This window comes from Canis lupus, chromosome 19, assembly GCF_011100685.1.
Source record: "Canis lupus familiaris isolate Mischka breed German Shepherd chromosome 19, alternate assembly UU_Cfam_GSD_1.0, whole genome shotgun sequence".
Taxonomy (NCBI): Eukaryota; Metazoa; Chordata; class Mammalia; order Carnivora; family Canidae; genus Canis; species Canis lupus.
Window position 1 is genome coordinate 24,359,839 of NC_049240.1, and position 15,532 is coordinate 24,375,370.

The 15,532-nt window shown below is 45.6% G+C and overlaps 1 protein-coding gene across 5 annotated transcripts in view; it reads right to left on the minus strand.

Annotated features, from left to right (window-relative positions):
• The window catches only part of MYO7B (myosin VIIB), an 85,956-nt gene that overhangs the window by 24,491 nt on the left and 45,933 nt on the right, over positions 1 to 15,532 (minus strand). For all 5 annotated transcript variants that reach the window (XM_038564838.1, XM_038564836.1, XM_038564837.1 and 2 more), the window contains 8 exons: positions 14,837 to 14,989; positions 14,062 to 14,160; positions 12,838 to 12,932; positions 6,301 to 6,385; positions 4,602 to 4,820; positions 3,324 to 3,494; positions 2,337 to 2,546; positions 2,036 to 2,203 (listed from right to left, as the gene is read on the minus strand). In XM_038564838.1, coding sequence (XP_038420766.1) covers positions 2,036 to 2,203; positions 2,337 to 2,546; positions 3,324 to 3,494; positions 4,602 to 4,820; positions 6,301 to 6,385; positions 12,838 to 12,932; positions 14,062 to 14,160; positions 14,837 to 14,989 — 1,200 coding nt within the window. The remainder of the gene's footprint in view (positions 1 to 2,035; positions 2,204 to 2,336; positions 2,547 to 3,323; positions 3,495 to 4,601; positions 4,821 to 6,300; positions 6,386 to 12,837; positions 12,933 to 14,061; positions 14,161 to 14,836; positions 14,990 to 15,532) is intronic.

Genomic DNA, 15,532 nt, shown 5'->3' on the forward strand with positions numbered 1-15,532 from the left:
AGAAATATATATGTATATTTGGTCTTCATCCCAATTCCTGGCGGAGAGGTCTGGAAACCCTTGGAATTTCCTGCAACAAAGGTGTCTTTTGTTATACTAATGAGGTGACTTTGAGAACTGCCTGAGGATTGTCAGTGGGACCCACCCCATGATTGGGGGATTGGAACTTTCAATCCCCTCCCTCCCACCTCCAGGGAGTAGAGAGGGGCTGGAGATTGAGTTGGATCACCAAGGGCCAAAGATCTATTCTTCTGTCTAAGTAATGAAGCCTCACTAAAAACCCAAAGGAGGGGGATCCTTGGGTGGCTCAGCGGTTCAGTGCCTGCCTTTAGCCCAGGGGCATGATCCTGGGGTCCTGGGATTGAGTCCCATATTGGGCTCCGGGCATGGAGCCTGCTCTTCCCTCTGCCTGTGTCTCTGCCTCTCTCTCTCTCTTATGAATAAATAAATTAACAAAAATCTTTAAAAACCCGAAGGACATTAGAAACTAGAAACAGTAGAAAAAAATACCCACTATTTGCCTCAATGTGGAGGGACCTGGAGGACATTATGCTGAGTGAAATAAGTCAATCGGAAAAGGACAAACATATGGTCTCATTCATTTGGGGAATATAAAAATTAGTGAAAGGGAATAAAGGGAAAGGAGAGAAAATGAGTGAAAATATCAGTGAGGGTGACAAAACATGAGAGACTCCTAACTCTGGGAAACGAACAAGGGATAGTGGAAGGGGAGGTGGAAGGGGGGGTGGGGGTGACTGGGTGACGGGCACTGAGGGGGCACTTGGTGGGATGAGCACTGGGTGTTATGCTATGTTGGCAAATTGAACTCCAAAAAAAAAAAAAAAAAAAACACACACAAACCCAAAGGACAGAGTTTGGAGAGCTTTGGGAAATTTGGGGAGAATGGCACCCTGGGAAAAGGCACGCAAGCTCCACTGTCCTTTCCCCAAACCTTGCTCAATGCATCTTTTCCGTCTGGCTGTTCTTGGGTTGCATCCTTTTATAATAAACTGGTCATCTAGCAAAGTGTTTCCCTGAGTATATCTGTTTTCCCCAAGGTATTTGGGCCAAGATTTGAAAACTCAGGAAATTTAGACACATATGTTTGGGTACCTGTTTTTAAATAAACCAAATATTTCCTTATTTAAAAAAAGTGTTCCCTGACTTCTGTGAGTTGCTCTAGCAAATTAGTCAAATCCAAGTAGGGGGTCACAGGAACCCCTGATTTGTAGCCTGTTGGTCAGAAGCACAGATGACGGCTTGGACTTGTGACTAGTGTCTAAAGTGGGGGGTGGTCTCATAGGACTGAACCCTTACTCTGGGATCTGACACTGCCCCCAGGTAGACACTGTCACAGTTGAGAGGCATGGGAGCACACCCAGCTGGTGTTGGAGAATTGCTTAGGGTGGGGAAAACCCCCACCCATTGGCATTAGTGTCCAATTATAGGTTGTCCTGGGGCTCCTCCTGCTGGACGGTCCCAGTGTGGAATTCCTTTGAACTATTCTTGGTTAGTTCCATTAAGATTACATCATGGAATTGAGGCCTTAGGAAGGACTTCGGACCCAAAGTAGATATGAATAAACCTTCCATCAGAGGGCAGGCCAGACCACAGGTCAAGAACTTGGTCCTTGAATTCAGTAGAATGGTTAGAAGCCCAGCTCTGGGCACTTCACTTCTCGATTTCTTGCCATATAATGAGTAAATTTAATAATCCCTTCTTCATAGGATTGGCTCCCCTAGAAATTAGCCGGCGAGGAATAACCGGCGCTCGGCACGCTGTCTGCCAGCCGCAACACCAATTGCCATGTTCACGTTCTGTGCATTTGAATTGTGTTCAAGTCACGCCGAAGACCCAGAGCCTAGGAGACTTTCCAGTACTGACTGCGTGGCCCAGAGCCCCCGGGGGACGCCTGGCTCTCGGATTCCTGGGCTCAAGCCAGAGGCTCCGCGGCTGACCCTCACCCCAGTCTTGTCACCCTTTTGGTCGGGAGGCCCCCCGGGCGCTGCCCCCTCCGCCGCCCCCCGGCACGCACCTGTGTGGACCCGCAGTGCGGTGGGGACCGGGTGCCGCCCTCCCTGCCCAGGCTGTCACGGATCTGCCGCGTCACGGAGCCGCCGGGCGGGCCATTCCTGGCAAAAAGCACTGGCTCTGGAAGGTCACCCATGAATCTCAGAATGATGTTCCACACGGCCAGGGCGGCCTGCGGAGACGGAGACGGAGACGGGGGCTCAGCTGGACCAGGGCTAGCAGTCCCTTCCCTTCCTCAGTCCCTCTGAACCCGGGCGGGGGGGGAGGGGGGGTCCAGCCACAAGAATCGGAGGACCCCGGGGTACCGAGCAGTCAGCATCTTCCTCATGGTAGAGCAGTGGGTATCGGAGGGGCCGCCGGATGTGCGTGTGGCTGGCCGATTTCTGGAAGTAGGTGGCAGCAAACTTGGGGAAGGTGTACTCGGCCAGCCCGTCCACATCGTCCTCAGACTCCTCCACCAGGGGGACCGTGTCCAGGTCAACCTCGGGCAGCTTCTGGCTCTTCGCTTCCAGGTCCTGGGTGCCAGTGAGAGGGAGGGTCAGGGTCAGCTAGCTGGCAGGGTGTGCATCTCTGGGGGCCAGGGAGCCCCAAGACAGGTCTGTCTGGGTGCAGTATGGAGCACGCCCCCCTCTGTCTGAGACCTCTTCCACCACCTCACACCCTCCATGGGCCCTGGTGGGCTGCTCCTCCTGCAGAACTGGTCTCAGCTGCCCCGACTACACAGCCTGGTGTGCGTGCTTGTGTGTGTGTATACATGCTTAGGGGAATGGCATAAGCACTTGGGGGTGGGGGTGCCTAGATCACTGGGTCTCGGGGCCCAGAGTGAGAGCCCTAGGGACTGGCTCCCCTCCTGCCCCTGCTCCTGCCCTCCTGTCCTGCCTTCCTCTCCCTGCACCCCCACCTCCCACAGTGCTCATTAGTTCTTCGGTTCATCAGCCCCCACATCACATTCTGCAGAGCAGCGGCTGCAGAGTGCTCTGTGAGAGGGGGTCAAGTACAGGGTGGGAAATGCTGCCTGGTTGGAAGCCCCAAAGCATTTGTATGTTAAAGGTTCTAGCAAGTCTCATAAGTCATAAACCTGCTTAACTTGAGAGGATTTGGCCACAGAAACTCACACTCCTCTTTTCTTTGTTTGCTCACCCAGGACTGCAGCACACACTTGACCACCCATTCTGCCAGCCTCCACCCTACCCCAGCCTAGCCTTGGCTTCTCGGGGAGCCTCCAGGCTGACTGAGTGGGGACCTCCCATCCCCTGCCAGACGAGACCCCTCAATAACAGGGCCCATCTTACCTCAAAGCGCCATGGAGCCTGGCCCTCCTGCCCACCAATCATGGAAGGGAGGAAGCCAAACACTTGCTCCACCATCTCCGTGTCAGTGATGGTATCGTAGATTGACTTACGCTTCCTGGTGGGGAGAATACTTTGGCTCTTCTGCCCTTCAGCTGGGATGACCAGAGGCCCCTGTGCACATACCCCATGGAGGAAAGGTTACCACAGGCCCAGTGGAGGCAAGCACCTCACAGAACCCAGCTAAACCTCCCCCCGATGTCATTTGTTCAAATCAATAAGATTTCTTCTAAAATCCTAGAATAGCTAGTGTGACTAGGGATCAAGCACCCTGGGCTTTTCATTTCCCACGGAGAATCAAAGATTCAGAGAAGGGAGGCTGCCTGTGTGTCCTCACTGTGACATGATCCCTGAGCTACTGCCTCAAGCCCCAGGGGCTCCCAGAACCTAGCTGCCCACCTGGCCCCTTTACTTAAAGCACAGCAAAGCTCCACCAGGATGGGCCCCTGGGCCATGCTAACTAGCGCACAGGTGAGGCTGATCTGTGGCCCGTCTGGGGCTACTTGGGAGCAGAGGCATGTCTGTGGGTCTATTGTCTTACTTGCCCTGGCCACTGTACTAGTAATGGGCTCAGCAGACCCAATTTTTCATCTCTAGAGCAGGCTCAGACTTCATCCTAGCCTTTTCCTTATCACAGTTGCCAAATGAGTGAGTTCTGAAGAAAGAGGTTGAGTCTTGGGTGCCCCCTGTAGGAAAGGGGATCACAAGGGTGAAATTTCAAAATGCAGGGATGTACACCCTGCACCGCTCCCCTGCTCCCTGCCCATCAGCCTCTCTTGCCCAGAGACTCAAAGGCTTCTCTTGGAATTTCCCTGCCCCAGAAGTGTCGTGCCTTGGCCCACTCACAGGGGCCCTTCGTCTCCTCCACAGAGCTGTGGTCTCCCATAGCTCATCTGGCCCTGATTTCCTCCATCGTTCAGGGATGGACCAGTCCTGCCAAGTGTCCCCAAGACTAAGAGAAGGGGATCAAGAAGCTCAATTTCCAGGTTTCAGGTATAAGACCATCCTGGTGACATGATGCGTCTTCTATGTTACATCCTCCATGCTCCTGGGGGCGACCTAGGTGTCCCAGAGCATATAAGGACATGTTGCAGTAATAACTTTGGACACAGAGGGGATGGGAGTATCTGGTGAGAGCTCTATGTTGCTGCTCATCCCTCCTGTCTGCCTTCCTGCCATGGGCCCCAGTCAGCCCTCACTGCTGAGGAGGGCTACACCTACATTGGCTTTCTGCTGCTGGAAGTTCCGCCGCGCAGCCATGCCCCTGGCATGTGCCTGTATGACCACCACTGCCCTTCTCTTGGCCTGGACTTGCTGGCGCACAAGGTAGCCCCTGCAGAGTGCCTGCAGCTGGACCATCCTCTGCCGCATGGTCTGGTACTGCTTTGCTAGCCACTGGCTCCGGGCAATGGCCTGCAGGCGCTCAAAACCCAAGAGGATCTGTGGAGGCAAAAGGGACAGACTCTCAAAAGGAAGCCTGGGCCCAGCAAGGCAAAGAGCATAGAGAAGGCCTTCCCAAACGGACAGAGAGAGAGGCAAGTCATACACCCCAGGAGACCTTGCAAATTAGCTTTACAGTGAATCTACTTTTTGGCAAAGAGATAATGCTAAAATGTTATGCATCTACAAGCATGAGCATGTTAAGTGAGTTATTACTCGCAAAGCGCTTAGAACAGTCCTTGGCATGCAAGTAAGTGCTAAATAAGTATTATTAAATGGCATAATCAATAAAGTGGCCAGATTAGAGAATTGGTTTGGATGTCACATGGGTGATGGGATTCCAGAGGCCTTGCTTGTCACACCTAAAGCCCAGTCCAGGTAAACCATCAGAAGCTAGTGCACCTGTGTGGAGGCCTGTGGCTTGCTTCATGAAGCTAATTTCTGGGATCTTTAAAATAAAGAGGAAATAATAAATCCACTTCTATGCTGCAAACATGCTTTGGTGCACAGCGATTCCTGAGCCCCTGGATGAGTCTTGGCTTCTCAATGACCAATCCAATGGGTGCCGGGTGTGTGGGGTCATGTTTCATCTTACAAGCCTAGAGGTTATATAGATCTGCATTCAAACCCCAGCTCTACTGCTTACTAGTTGTGTGCTCCTGGGAAAATTATTTAATCTCTCAATACCTCAGCTTCTTGACATGTGGGGTTGGTTTAATAATAAATAAAATGATGCATGCAAAGCAAGGCTTCTAAGTAGCCTTTCCATCCATGTCAGCTGCCATTACATCCTTGTGAGCACAGCACATAGACAAATTTCAAAATGCAAAGATGTGCATCTTGTTTCTGCTCCCCTGTTCCCTGCCTTTCAGCCTCTCCTGTCCAGACTCTCAAAGGCTCCTCTTGCCTCCAAAGCATCATTCCACAGCCCAGTAACCAGAGGCCTTCACTCTCCTCCACAGAACTGTAGCCTTTCAGAGCTCATCTGGTCCTGGTTTCCTGAGCCTGGTTTCCTGGCCCTGGTTTGCATGTTCCCACCACAGTCACATCCATGACAAAGGAAAGCAGTCAAGTGAGGCCCAATAGGGTGTGGTTAAGTTTGTTCTAGTTCATTCATTGAATATACACTCATTAACAGTGCCTGTGGTTAAGAAAAAAATTAGAAAGCAGAGCTTGAAACAGAGATTAATCCATCAACCCACTTTGTTGCTTGCAAATTGAGAAGCCAATCATTATGTGATTTCAGAGCAGGACATCTCATCCTAGCTCTAGAGACGTCCAAACTTCTGCAAGAGATCACTCTGAAGCCCACAGACCATGTCACCTTAGATGATGCTAAACAGAGAGTATGTAGAATGCTGAGGGCTGGTCATTTGAGGCCTGTTATAGTGAGTTAGTGATCTGATCCTTCCTGCCTGAGTTCTCATATTCACATGAACAAGTTTTCAGTTGGAGTAGTCTCCCTAGTGAGTCCTCTCACCTGCTTGAAGTTCCGCTTGTTGTAGTAGCCTCTCCACCTGGCCTGGAGGGTCACAGCGGCCCGCCTCTGTCTCAAGAACTCCTTCCTAGAAGAGGAAATGCAAGTCTGAATGTGTAACAACCTTAGACATTTCAAAGTCTTGGGGGGGGGGGGGATGATTTGAAGGGAAGAGGGATAATGAAGTGTTGGGGAAAATGAATACATACATTATTTCTTTCCCAGAAGGCTTTATAAGCCAAAGACACACATGTTAAGAACTTAAATCTACTGCCAACTACACAAATCTGTGAATTAGGACAGTCCGATTTTTAGAGCAATCAGATAATTTTTCCTCACTCCTTCCAAAGATCTATGAAGGGATAAAGCTCATTTCCAACTTTTTACTCTTTGTCAGGTTTTTCCTGATCCTCTGACCAGTAGCCCAGGTGTCTTCTGGGAACCAGGTCAGAAATCCTAGGACCAGGGTGCCTCTCTGGAGGCAGGTCAAGGCAGGAGGGCAGCCCCTGAAGTTCCACCAGACTGCTCCCCTCTGCATGGTGGAAAGTGGCCTAAATACAGAGGGGTAACCTAAAACATGGCTCCTGGTGAAGTGAGCTTGGTGCATATAGATGTACATTTATCTCACACTTACCTGAGTTTCCTTATCATTTCTAATAATTTTTCAGGATTTTTTTTTTAGGTTTAGGACAGTAGATCTCAACCATATTAAAAATGATCTGGGGAAGGCACCTGGGTAGCTCAGTGGTTAAGCATCTGCCTTTGGCTCAGGTAGTGATCCTGGGTCCTGGGATAGAGTCCTGCACCAGGCTCCCCACAGGGAGTCTGCTTTTCCTTCTGCCTGTATCTCTACCTCTCTCATGAATAAATAAATAATAAAATATTTTAAAAAAATGATCTGGAGAACGTCAATATTTATTGATGTCCAGGTCCTACCCAGTCTGATTAAGGATTAAGTCAGAATCTTGGCTAATGGGTCTGGAGAATATCTATCTATCTATCTATCTATCTATCTATCTATCTATCTAATATTTTGTGGTATATGTATACACACATAGTATAAATATCTCCCCAGTTGATTCTAATACAAGGCTGAAGTAAGTAATTATCTAAAATAGAGATAATCTGTTTCCTTTCTAATACTTATACCAGTGGTTCTTATATGGGGGTGATTCTCCCCACTCCCCAATTTGGCAATGTCTAGAGACATTTTGGGTTACTATGACTATGGGATGGGGGAGGAGGGTGCTACTGGTATGTTATGAGTAGAGGCCAGGGATGCTACTAAACATCCCATAAAGCCCAGGACAGCTCCTCACAACAAAGATTTATCTAATCCAAAATGTTAACAGAGGTGAAGTTGAGAAACTCTAGTTTCTATCTTTTCTTTAATATTTGTATCTAATTTTATTGTCCAGAAGAACAAGAACACTATCAATTATCATTGATGATCACTTCTGGGAAGATATAGTAGACATATTTTTCCCCATTACTCCTGCTAACTACAACTAAAAACCTTGTACATTTATATAAAACAAATATAAGAAGACTCTGAAATGTGGAGAGAAGGCAGGCCAGTTAGAGATCTCAGATCCAAGGAGTAACGGTGGTAACTCCTCTGGCTTTTCTTTTTACCTCATATTCCCCAGACTAGAAGCTAAAGAATGAGAAAAAACAAGCAACATGTGCCAACACTGACAGAAATGTTAGCCATTATGAAAATGCTTCAATGAACAATTATAAACACCCTTGAAACAAATGACAAAACACAAAGTCTCACTAAGGAAGTAAAAGACATAAAGTAGAACAAAATGGAGTGGAAAAATACAATAACTAAAAAACAAAAACAAAAACAAAACCTCCATGGATGGGCTTGGCAACAGAGGGAAAGAAGAGAGTAAAGAGTCAATGAGCTTGAAGACAGAACAGTAGAAATCACCCAGTCCGAAAAGCAGAGAGAAAAGAGACCAAAACAAAGTGAACAGAGTTTCAGACCAGTGGGACTATATCTATTTTTGTTGTTGTTGTTGTTATTGGAGTCTTAGAAAGAAAGGGAAAAAAGGCAGTGCTGAAAAAGCATTACAAGGAATAATGGCTGAAAGCTTATAAATGTAGCAAAAGATATAAACATAGAGAGTCAGGATACTGAGCAAACTTCAAACAGGATAGAGTCAACTAAATCATATCAAGATACATCATGGTCAAACTTCTGAAAACTGAAGGCAAAAAAATCTTGAAAGTAACAAGATAGAAACCACACATTTCTTATCAGACACCATGAAGCCCAGGAGCAAGTGGCACAATTATTTTCCAAGGATTGAGAGAAAAGAGCTGTTATACCAGAATTTACGTTAGTGAAAATATCTTTCAGAAACAAAGGAGAAACCAAGACATCATCAGATGAAGGAAAACTAAAAGCACTAAGAGGATTGCCAGTAAACCTATCCTAAAAAAATGACTAAAGGAAGTTCTTCAAAGAAAAAGGAAATGTTAAAAGAAACCTTGGAATGTCAGGAAGAAAAAAAGAAATAGTAAGCAACAATATAGGCAAATATAATAGGCTTTCCTCTCCTTTTGAGTTTTCTAAATTATTTTTGATTATTAAAGCAAAATTTGTAACACTGTCTGATGTGATTCTAGATGTGTGTAAAGGAAACATTTAAGGAAAATTATATTACAAATGGGAGAAGGTAAATGGACATAAAGGGAGATAAAGTTTCTATGCTTCTCAAAGTGGTAAAATGATGTCACTGGTAGACAGTCATAATTTGTGTATATTTCATGTAATAATAGAGCAACCACTAAAAAAAAGCTATTAAAAGAAATACACTCTCAAACACTCTAAATAAATAAAAATGGAATTTAAAAAATATTTAGGTAATCCACAGTAAGGCAGGAAAAAGAAAACAGAGAACAAACAGAAACAAAAACTAAAATAGCAAACTCAAGGTCTAACATATAAATAATTACATTAAGTATAAAAAGCATAGCTACATCAACTGAAAGACAGAGATTGGCTTAATAGATTTAAAAACATGACTGTCTATGGGAAACTCAGTTGAAATACATGTTGAAAGTAAAAGACTGAAAGATATATGTCATACAAATAGTAACCAAAATAAAACAAGACTGGCTGTATTATTCTCAGATAAAGTAGACTTCAGAGCAAAGAAAATAACCAGATACAAAGGGGGATATTACATGATGATAAGAGGATAAATCTACTAAGAAGACATAGCAGTCCTAAATGTGTATGTACCAAACAACACAACTGAAAAATATATGAAGCAAAAAATGATAGAACTAAAATGAAAAATGGGAAAATACACAATTATAGTTGGAGACTTCAACACTCCCTCCTCAATAATTGGTAGAACAACCAGGCAACAAATTAGCAAGAATATAAAATTCAATATCACTATCAAAAAATAAGATCTAATTGACACTTTTAGAACATTCCACCAAACAGCAGAATATATATCCTTTTCAAAGACCTTTAGAACATATAATAAAACAGTCCATATCCTGGGCCATAAGGGAAATATCAGCACGTTAAAAAATTTAACTCAGAGTATGTCTCTGACCACAATGGAATCAAAGTAGAAATCAAGAACAGTATGATAACAGGACAATCTCCAAACACTAAGAAACTTGACAACATACTTCTATTTTTTTTTTTTTGACAACATACTTCTAAATAACACATGGACCAAAGAGAAAGTCTCAGAGGAAACTTTTTTGAAAGTGAACTGAATAAAAATGAAAGAACACTATATCAAAATGTATGAGACACAGCTAAAGTGTGCTGAGGAGATTTGTAGCATTTTACACTAGAATAGAAGAAAAGGTTTAAATTCCATTGTCTAAGTTCCCACCTTAATAATCTAGAAAAATAAGAGTAAAATACACTCAAAACTGGAAGAGGAAAAGAAATAATAGAAAGAGCAGAAATCACTGTAATTGAAAACAGGAAGAAAGAAAAGCAACAGATGAAATCAGAAGATGGTTCTTTGAGAAGGTCAATAAAATTGACAAACCTCTAGCAAAACAGACAAAGAAAAGAGAAATACACAAATTGTCAATATCAGGAATGAAACGGGGTATCATCATAGCTTCTGCAGACATCAAAATGATAATAATAGAATACTATGAATAACCATATACATATAAATTTGACAACTTAGATGAAATGGACCTCAATACTTAAAAAAGCACTAATTACCACAACTCTCTCAAGAAGAAATGTATACTTTAGATTGTATTTTAACTATTAAGGAATTTTTAAAAAAGATTTTACTTATTTATTCATGAGAGACACAGAGAGGTAGAGATACAGGCAGAGGGAGAAACAGGCTCCATGCAGGAAGCCCGATGTAGGACTCGATCCCGGGACTCCGGGATCAAACCCTGAGCCAAAGGCAGACGTTCAACCACTGAGCCACCCAGGTGTCCCAAATATTAAGGAATTTATAATTAAGAACTCTCCATAAAGAAGTCTCCAGGCCAACATGGTGTTGTTAATGGAGAATTCTAGCAACATTTAAAGAAGAATTCACATCAGTTCTACACAATCTCTTCTGGAAAATAAAAGAGGAGGAAACACTTCCTAATTCATTTTATGAAGGTAATGTTACTCTGATACCAAAACCAGATAAAGATATTACAAATGAAGAAAAATAAAACTATAGATGTCATAAATATAGATGCAAAAATTCATGACAAAATATTACCAAATAGCATTCAGCAATATATAAAAAGAACTATGCACTATGACTAAGTAGGACTTACTCCAGGCATGTAAAGCTGGTTCAAGATTCAGAAATTGATCAATATAATCCACCATATTAAAAGGCTAATCAAGAAAAAAAAATCACATGATCTTATCAGCTGATGCAAAAAAAAATTTTTTTGACAAAATTCAACACCCGTTTCTGAGAAAAACTCCCAGAAAACTATGAGTATAGGAAATGTCCTCAACTTGATAAAGAACATCTACAAAAAACCTACAGCTAACATTATACTGATTGGTTAAAGACTGAGTGCTTTCCTCTGAGATATGAAACAAAGCAAAGATATCTGCTCTTACCAATCTTATAGTACTGGAAGTTCTGGCCAGTGCAATAAAGCAAGAAAAGTAAATAAATGACATAAAGATTGGAAAGGAGGAAATAAGACTGTCCCTTTTGCAGATGTGATTGTCTACATAGAAAATTTCAAGAAATCCATAAAAAGTAAGTGGCTTCAGTAAAGTGGCATGAAACAAAGTCAGCACAAACAAATCAATAATATTTTTAGACTAGCCATGAACACATCAATGCCAAAATTAAAAATACAGTACCATTTATAATTTCTCAAAGAAATGCCCCCAATTTAGGTGTAAATCTAACAAAACATGTTCAGAACATGTATAACAAAACTGTAAAACATTGGTGAAGGACATCAAAGAAGATCTAAATAAACAGAATTCATGGATTAGAAAACTTAAGATAGTAGAGATGTCAATTCTCCTCAAATTATGTATAACATAATTATTACCAAAATCCCAGCAAGAATATTTTGTAGATATGGATAAGGTCTTTCCTTAGAAAGGCAAAGGGCCCAGACAGCTAAAAACAATTTTGAAAAAGAAAAAGGTGGGAGGACTCAGTCTACACAAGTCTAAGACTTATATAACTACAGGGAATAAGAGAGTGTGGCAAGGGAACAGACACATAGATCAATGGAACAGAATATAGAATGCAGAAACAAACCCCCAAATATGCCCACCTGATTTCGACACAGGTGCAAAATCAATTAATTGAAAGAAGGATGGACTTTTCAATGAATGATGCTGTGGCAACATCCACTGGGGAAAATATTTAAAAAGAACTGTAGCCTAAGTCTCACATGCTATACAAGATTTAGCTCAAAATGAAAATGGACCTAAATGTAAACTGTAAAACTACAGAGCCTTCTAGAAAAAAAGATTGGAGAAAACTTTCAGGCAGAGATCTTAGATGTGACACTAAAAGCATGCTCCATGAAAGGAAATTTGATGAACTGGATTCACTCAAAACTAAAAATTTTGCTCTGCAAAGACCCACTTAAGAGGACTTAAAGAAAAACTAGGGGCACCTGGGTGGTTCAGTCAGTTAAGTGTCTGCCTTCAGCTCAGGTCATGATTTCAGGATCCTTGGATAGAGCCCCACATCAGGCTCTTTGCTCTGTAGGGAGTCTGCTTCTCTCTCACACTCTCCCTCTGTACTCTCTCTCTCTTTCTCTCAAATAAATAAATAAATAAATAAATAAATAAATAAATAAATAAATAAATAAATAAGAAAACCTACAGACTGGGAGAAGATATTTGCAAACCATACATCCAACAAAGGTCTAGGGTCTAGAATATATAAATAACTCTCACAACTCAATGAAGAATCCGATCAGAAACAGGGTAAACGACACAGACAGATGTTTCACCAAAGAGGATATATACATGTGGCAGATAAGCCCATGAATAGATGTAAGTATGTGGGCTGAGAGGGGTTTGGGCCAGGCCAGCACCTGTATTTGTAGCCTCGCAGTACTCTTTGGATGTTGATTGCTGCCTTGTCCAGGGTCTGGGTCCTCTGTACCTCAAGTAGAGTGTCCTGGTTATCCTGGAACAGAAGACATCCGGTATGTAGCTGCCTCTACTCATCTCCACACCCTACCTGGGGCCAGGGCTCTGTCTCCAGAAACATCTTTCAGACTTTTCCCATATGTGTTCCCAGGAGGCAAGCAGGGGAAGGGGCCTTCAAATTGATCCTGATGTGGCTCAGAGACAGGAGCTGCAACAATACCCCAGTTCCCAATCGAAGAACTTCCCATTTTAGTTCTCTCTTCTTGTTAATTCAATGTGGCAAATTTCATTTCCACTCTGGAGAACCCAAGGAGCGGGCAAAAAGTTTCCCCGAAGCTGTTTTATTTCCCACAATTCATGTGAAATGTCACCCAACTTGTATTATAGACTCATGCTTGTTTCAATAGAAATATGTTTCTTCCAGCCTTTAAGTAGGATTCAAAGTGAGTTGATGAGCCCTATTTGCCCCTGAGCTATGACTTTCTCTGGCCTGCCTTTGTGCTTCACCTGGATCGCTGTTCCCTTGGGCTTGCCATCCTAGTCCCATCCTAGTCCCTACCATCCTTGTAGAACACAAAGCAGCTTGGTGCTTTGGCAAGTGATAAGGAGAGGCAAAGGCTTGGTGCCCTCTCCTACCTCCATCAGCCTCCCATCAAGCAGATGCTGAGCCTCTTCATGTGCCCAGGTGGGCACTGTGGACACAGAAATACACTCGGCCTCTGATGGTGGCCTCAAGGAGCAGCCAGGAATGGGGAGAAGTGGAGGGATGGGCACTCTATTCCTCCCCTCCTTGGCCACCTGATTTCAGACTGTAGCTACTGGCACTGAGGAGGAGGACTATTCTCAGGGATAGTGGAAGCCTACCCTGAGCTGCTTCTTGCTTCTGCCTGGTGGCTCGGAGCAGCTCCTCCTTATCCTCAGGTCTTATCTTAGATTCCCCACTCTGAGAAGCCTCCTGGACTTCTGCAGGCTGGGCTGAGCCCTCCCCACATTCCTCCTGCCTCCCTTCCCCCCAGCATGGCTTTCTACAACAGGGGGCCTCAGAGTGGGGGCCATACCTGAGCAGGCTCCCATGACATTAGCTCTGGGTGGGTGAGGGGAAGCCACCTGGTGGGCATGGGACCAGCCCCAAGGAGGAAATTCAGGCAGCATGTTTGGGGGCTCACCTTCAGGAAAATTTTGGTCTTTCCCACTTTCCATTCTTTGTCCGTCCCCAGCTGCATTTCAGCAATGCGCAGGGTCATCTGGCGAGCCTTGTCTCGAAGCTGCCAAGGAGAAAACAGGAGTGGCTGGGTGGAGTTGGAGCAGCACCCCTTCCCCCAGGTGGGAAGCAGAGGGTCCCTTTCCAGTGCTTTCTGGGATTCAAGTCCTCCTCCTCCTCTGGGTTTCACAGTCAGTGTTGCTCAGCCAGCACACAGGCTCCAGCACTTCCAAACAAGGACTGGGCCCAGGGAGTACCCAGGACCTAGAACCTCAGGGCCACGACGCTGCATGGGCCTGGAGCCTCAGTGTGGCTGTCGGGTACTTGGACAGCCCAAAGTTTAGGATGGTTAAGTGTGTGAGGAAGGATGGGAAGGACCTCCTGCCCCAAATAGCGATCAGCCACACAGCATCTCTCCAGCACCTGCCACAGAAGTCTGTGCTTTCAACCGCAGACACCTCCTAGAACCGACGTACAACCACCAGCCTCGTCCAGGGAGTGTGACCCGGTGCGAACCACCCCTTCCCTCACTGCCAGGGCACCCGGGGAGGCACCCGGGGAGGAGCGGGAGGAAGGGAGGAACGAGGGTCATCTCGAAGCTTGGAGTCCACTCCCTGGAGGGCAGCTAGGGGGGCCCGGGGAACTGGGAGTTGGGGCGCCTGGAGGAGGCAGAGGCTCGGAGGGTGACCACTGCCGCTTCCTAGGGTCCCAGGGTCCTAGGGCCGGTGTGCAACAGGCACCTGCAGGCGAACGGCGCTGGGCAGCAGCACGCCGAACCTCTGCGCGAACTCCTGGAACGTGTACCGGATGGGGAAGCCGGACCTGCGGATGTGCACGGTCTCCATCATCCCCGAGTAACGCAGCTGCCGGAGGCACAGGTCGCGGTCGAAGAGCTGCGGGCAGACGGGAGCCGGGCGCTTCCTGAGCCGCCGCGCGGTGGGCGCTCGGCCTCCTGCACCTGCCCGCGCAGCACAGCTCAACGGGGCTGGCCGAACCTCTCTTTGGAAGAGAGGCATTTGGCCCGAAGTCCCTGAAAAGCCCCAAAAGTGTTTCCGAGGACTTGGAAGTCGGTACCGTACAAACTGTAACGTCCACCAGAGCGCTCAATGCTTCCTTCGTTCTCAGGATATGCAAAGTTATATAAAACGAATAGAAAAGCTATTTGCATATGTCATGCTGAAATATTTCCTCTTGGCCTTGCCTGTGTTGGGCTGGGCGCCCCTGCAGCGCTTCCAGACCATTCTGCCTCCCACAGTCTAAGGGAATGAAGAAATGCGTTTCATACCCAGTGTCAGAAAATATTCTAGCCAACTTACTCTTTCTGCCCCCCCCCCCCCCCATCCAGGGACAGCAGGGCCGACAGACAGGAATACAGGCCTGACGCTTTGCCCAGGGATATGGGGTCCCCACCATGGCCTCGGTCTATACTGCTTAGC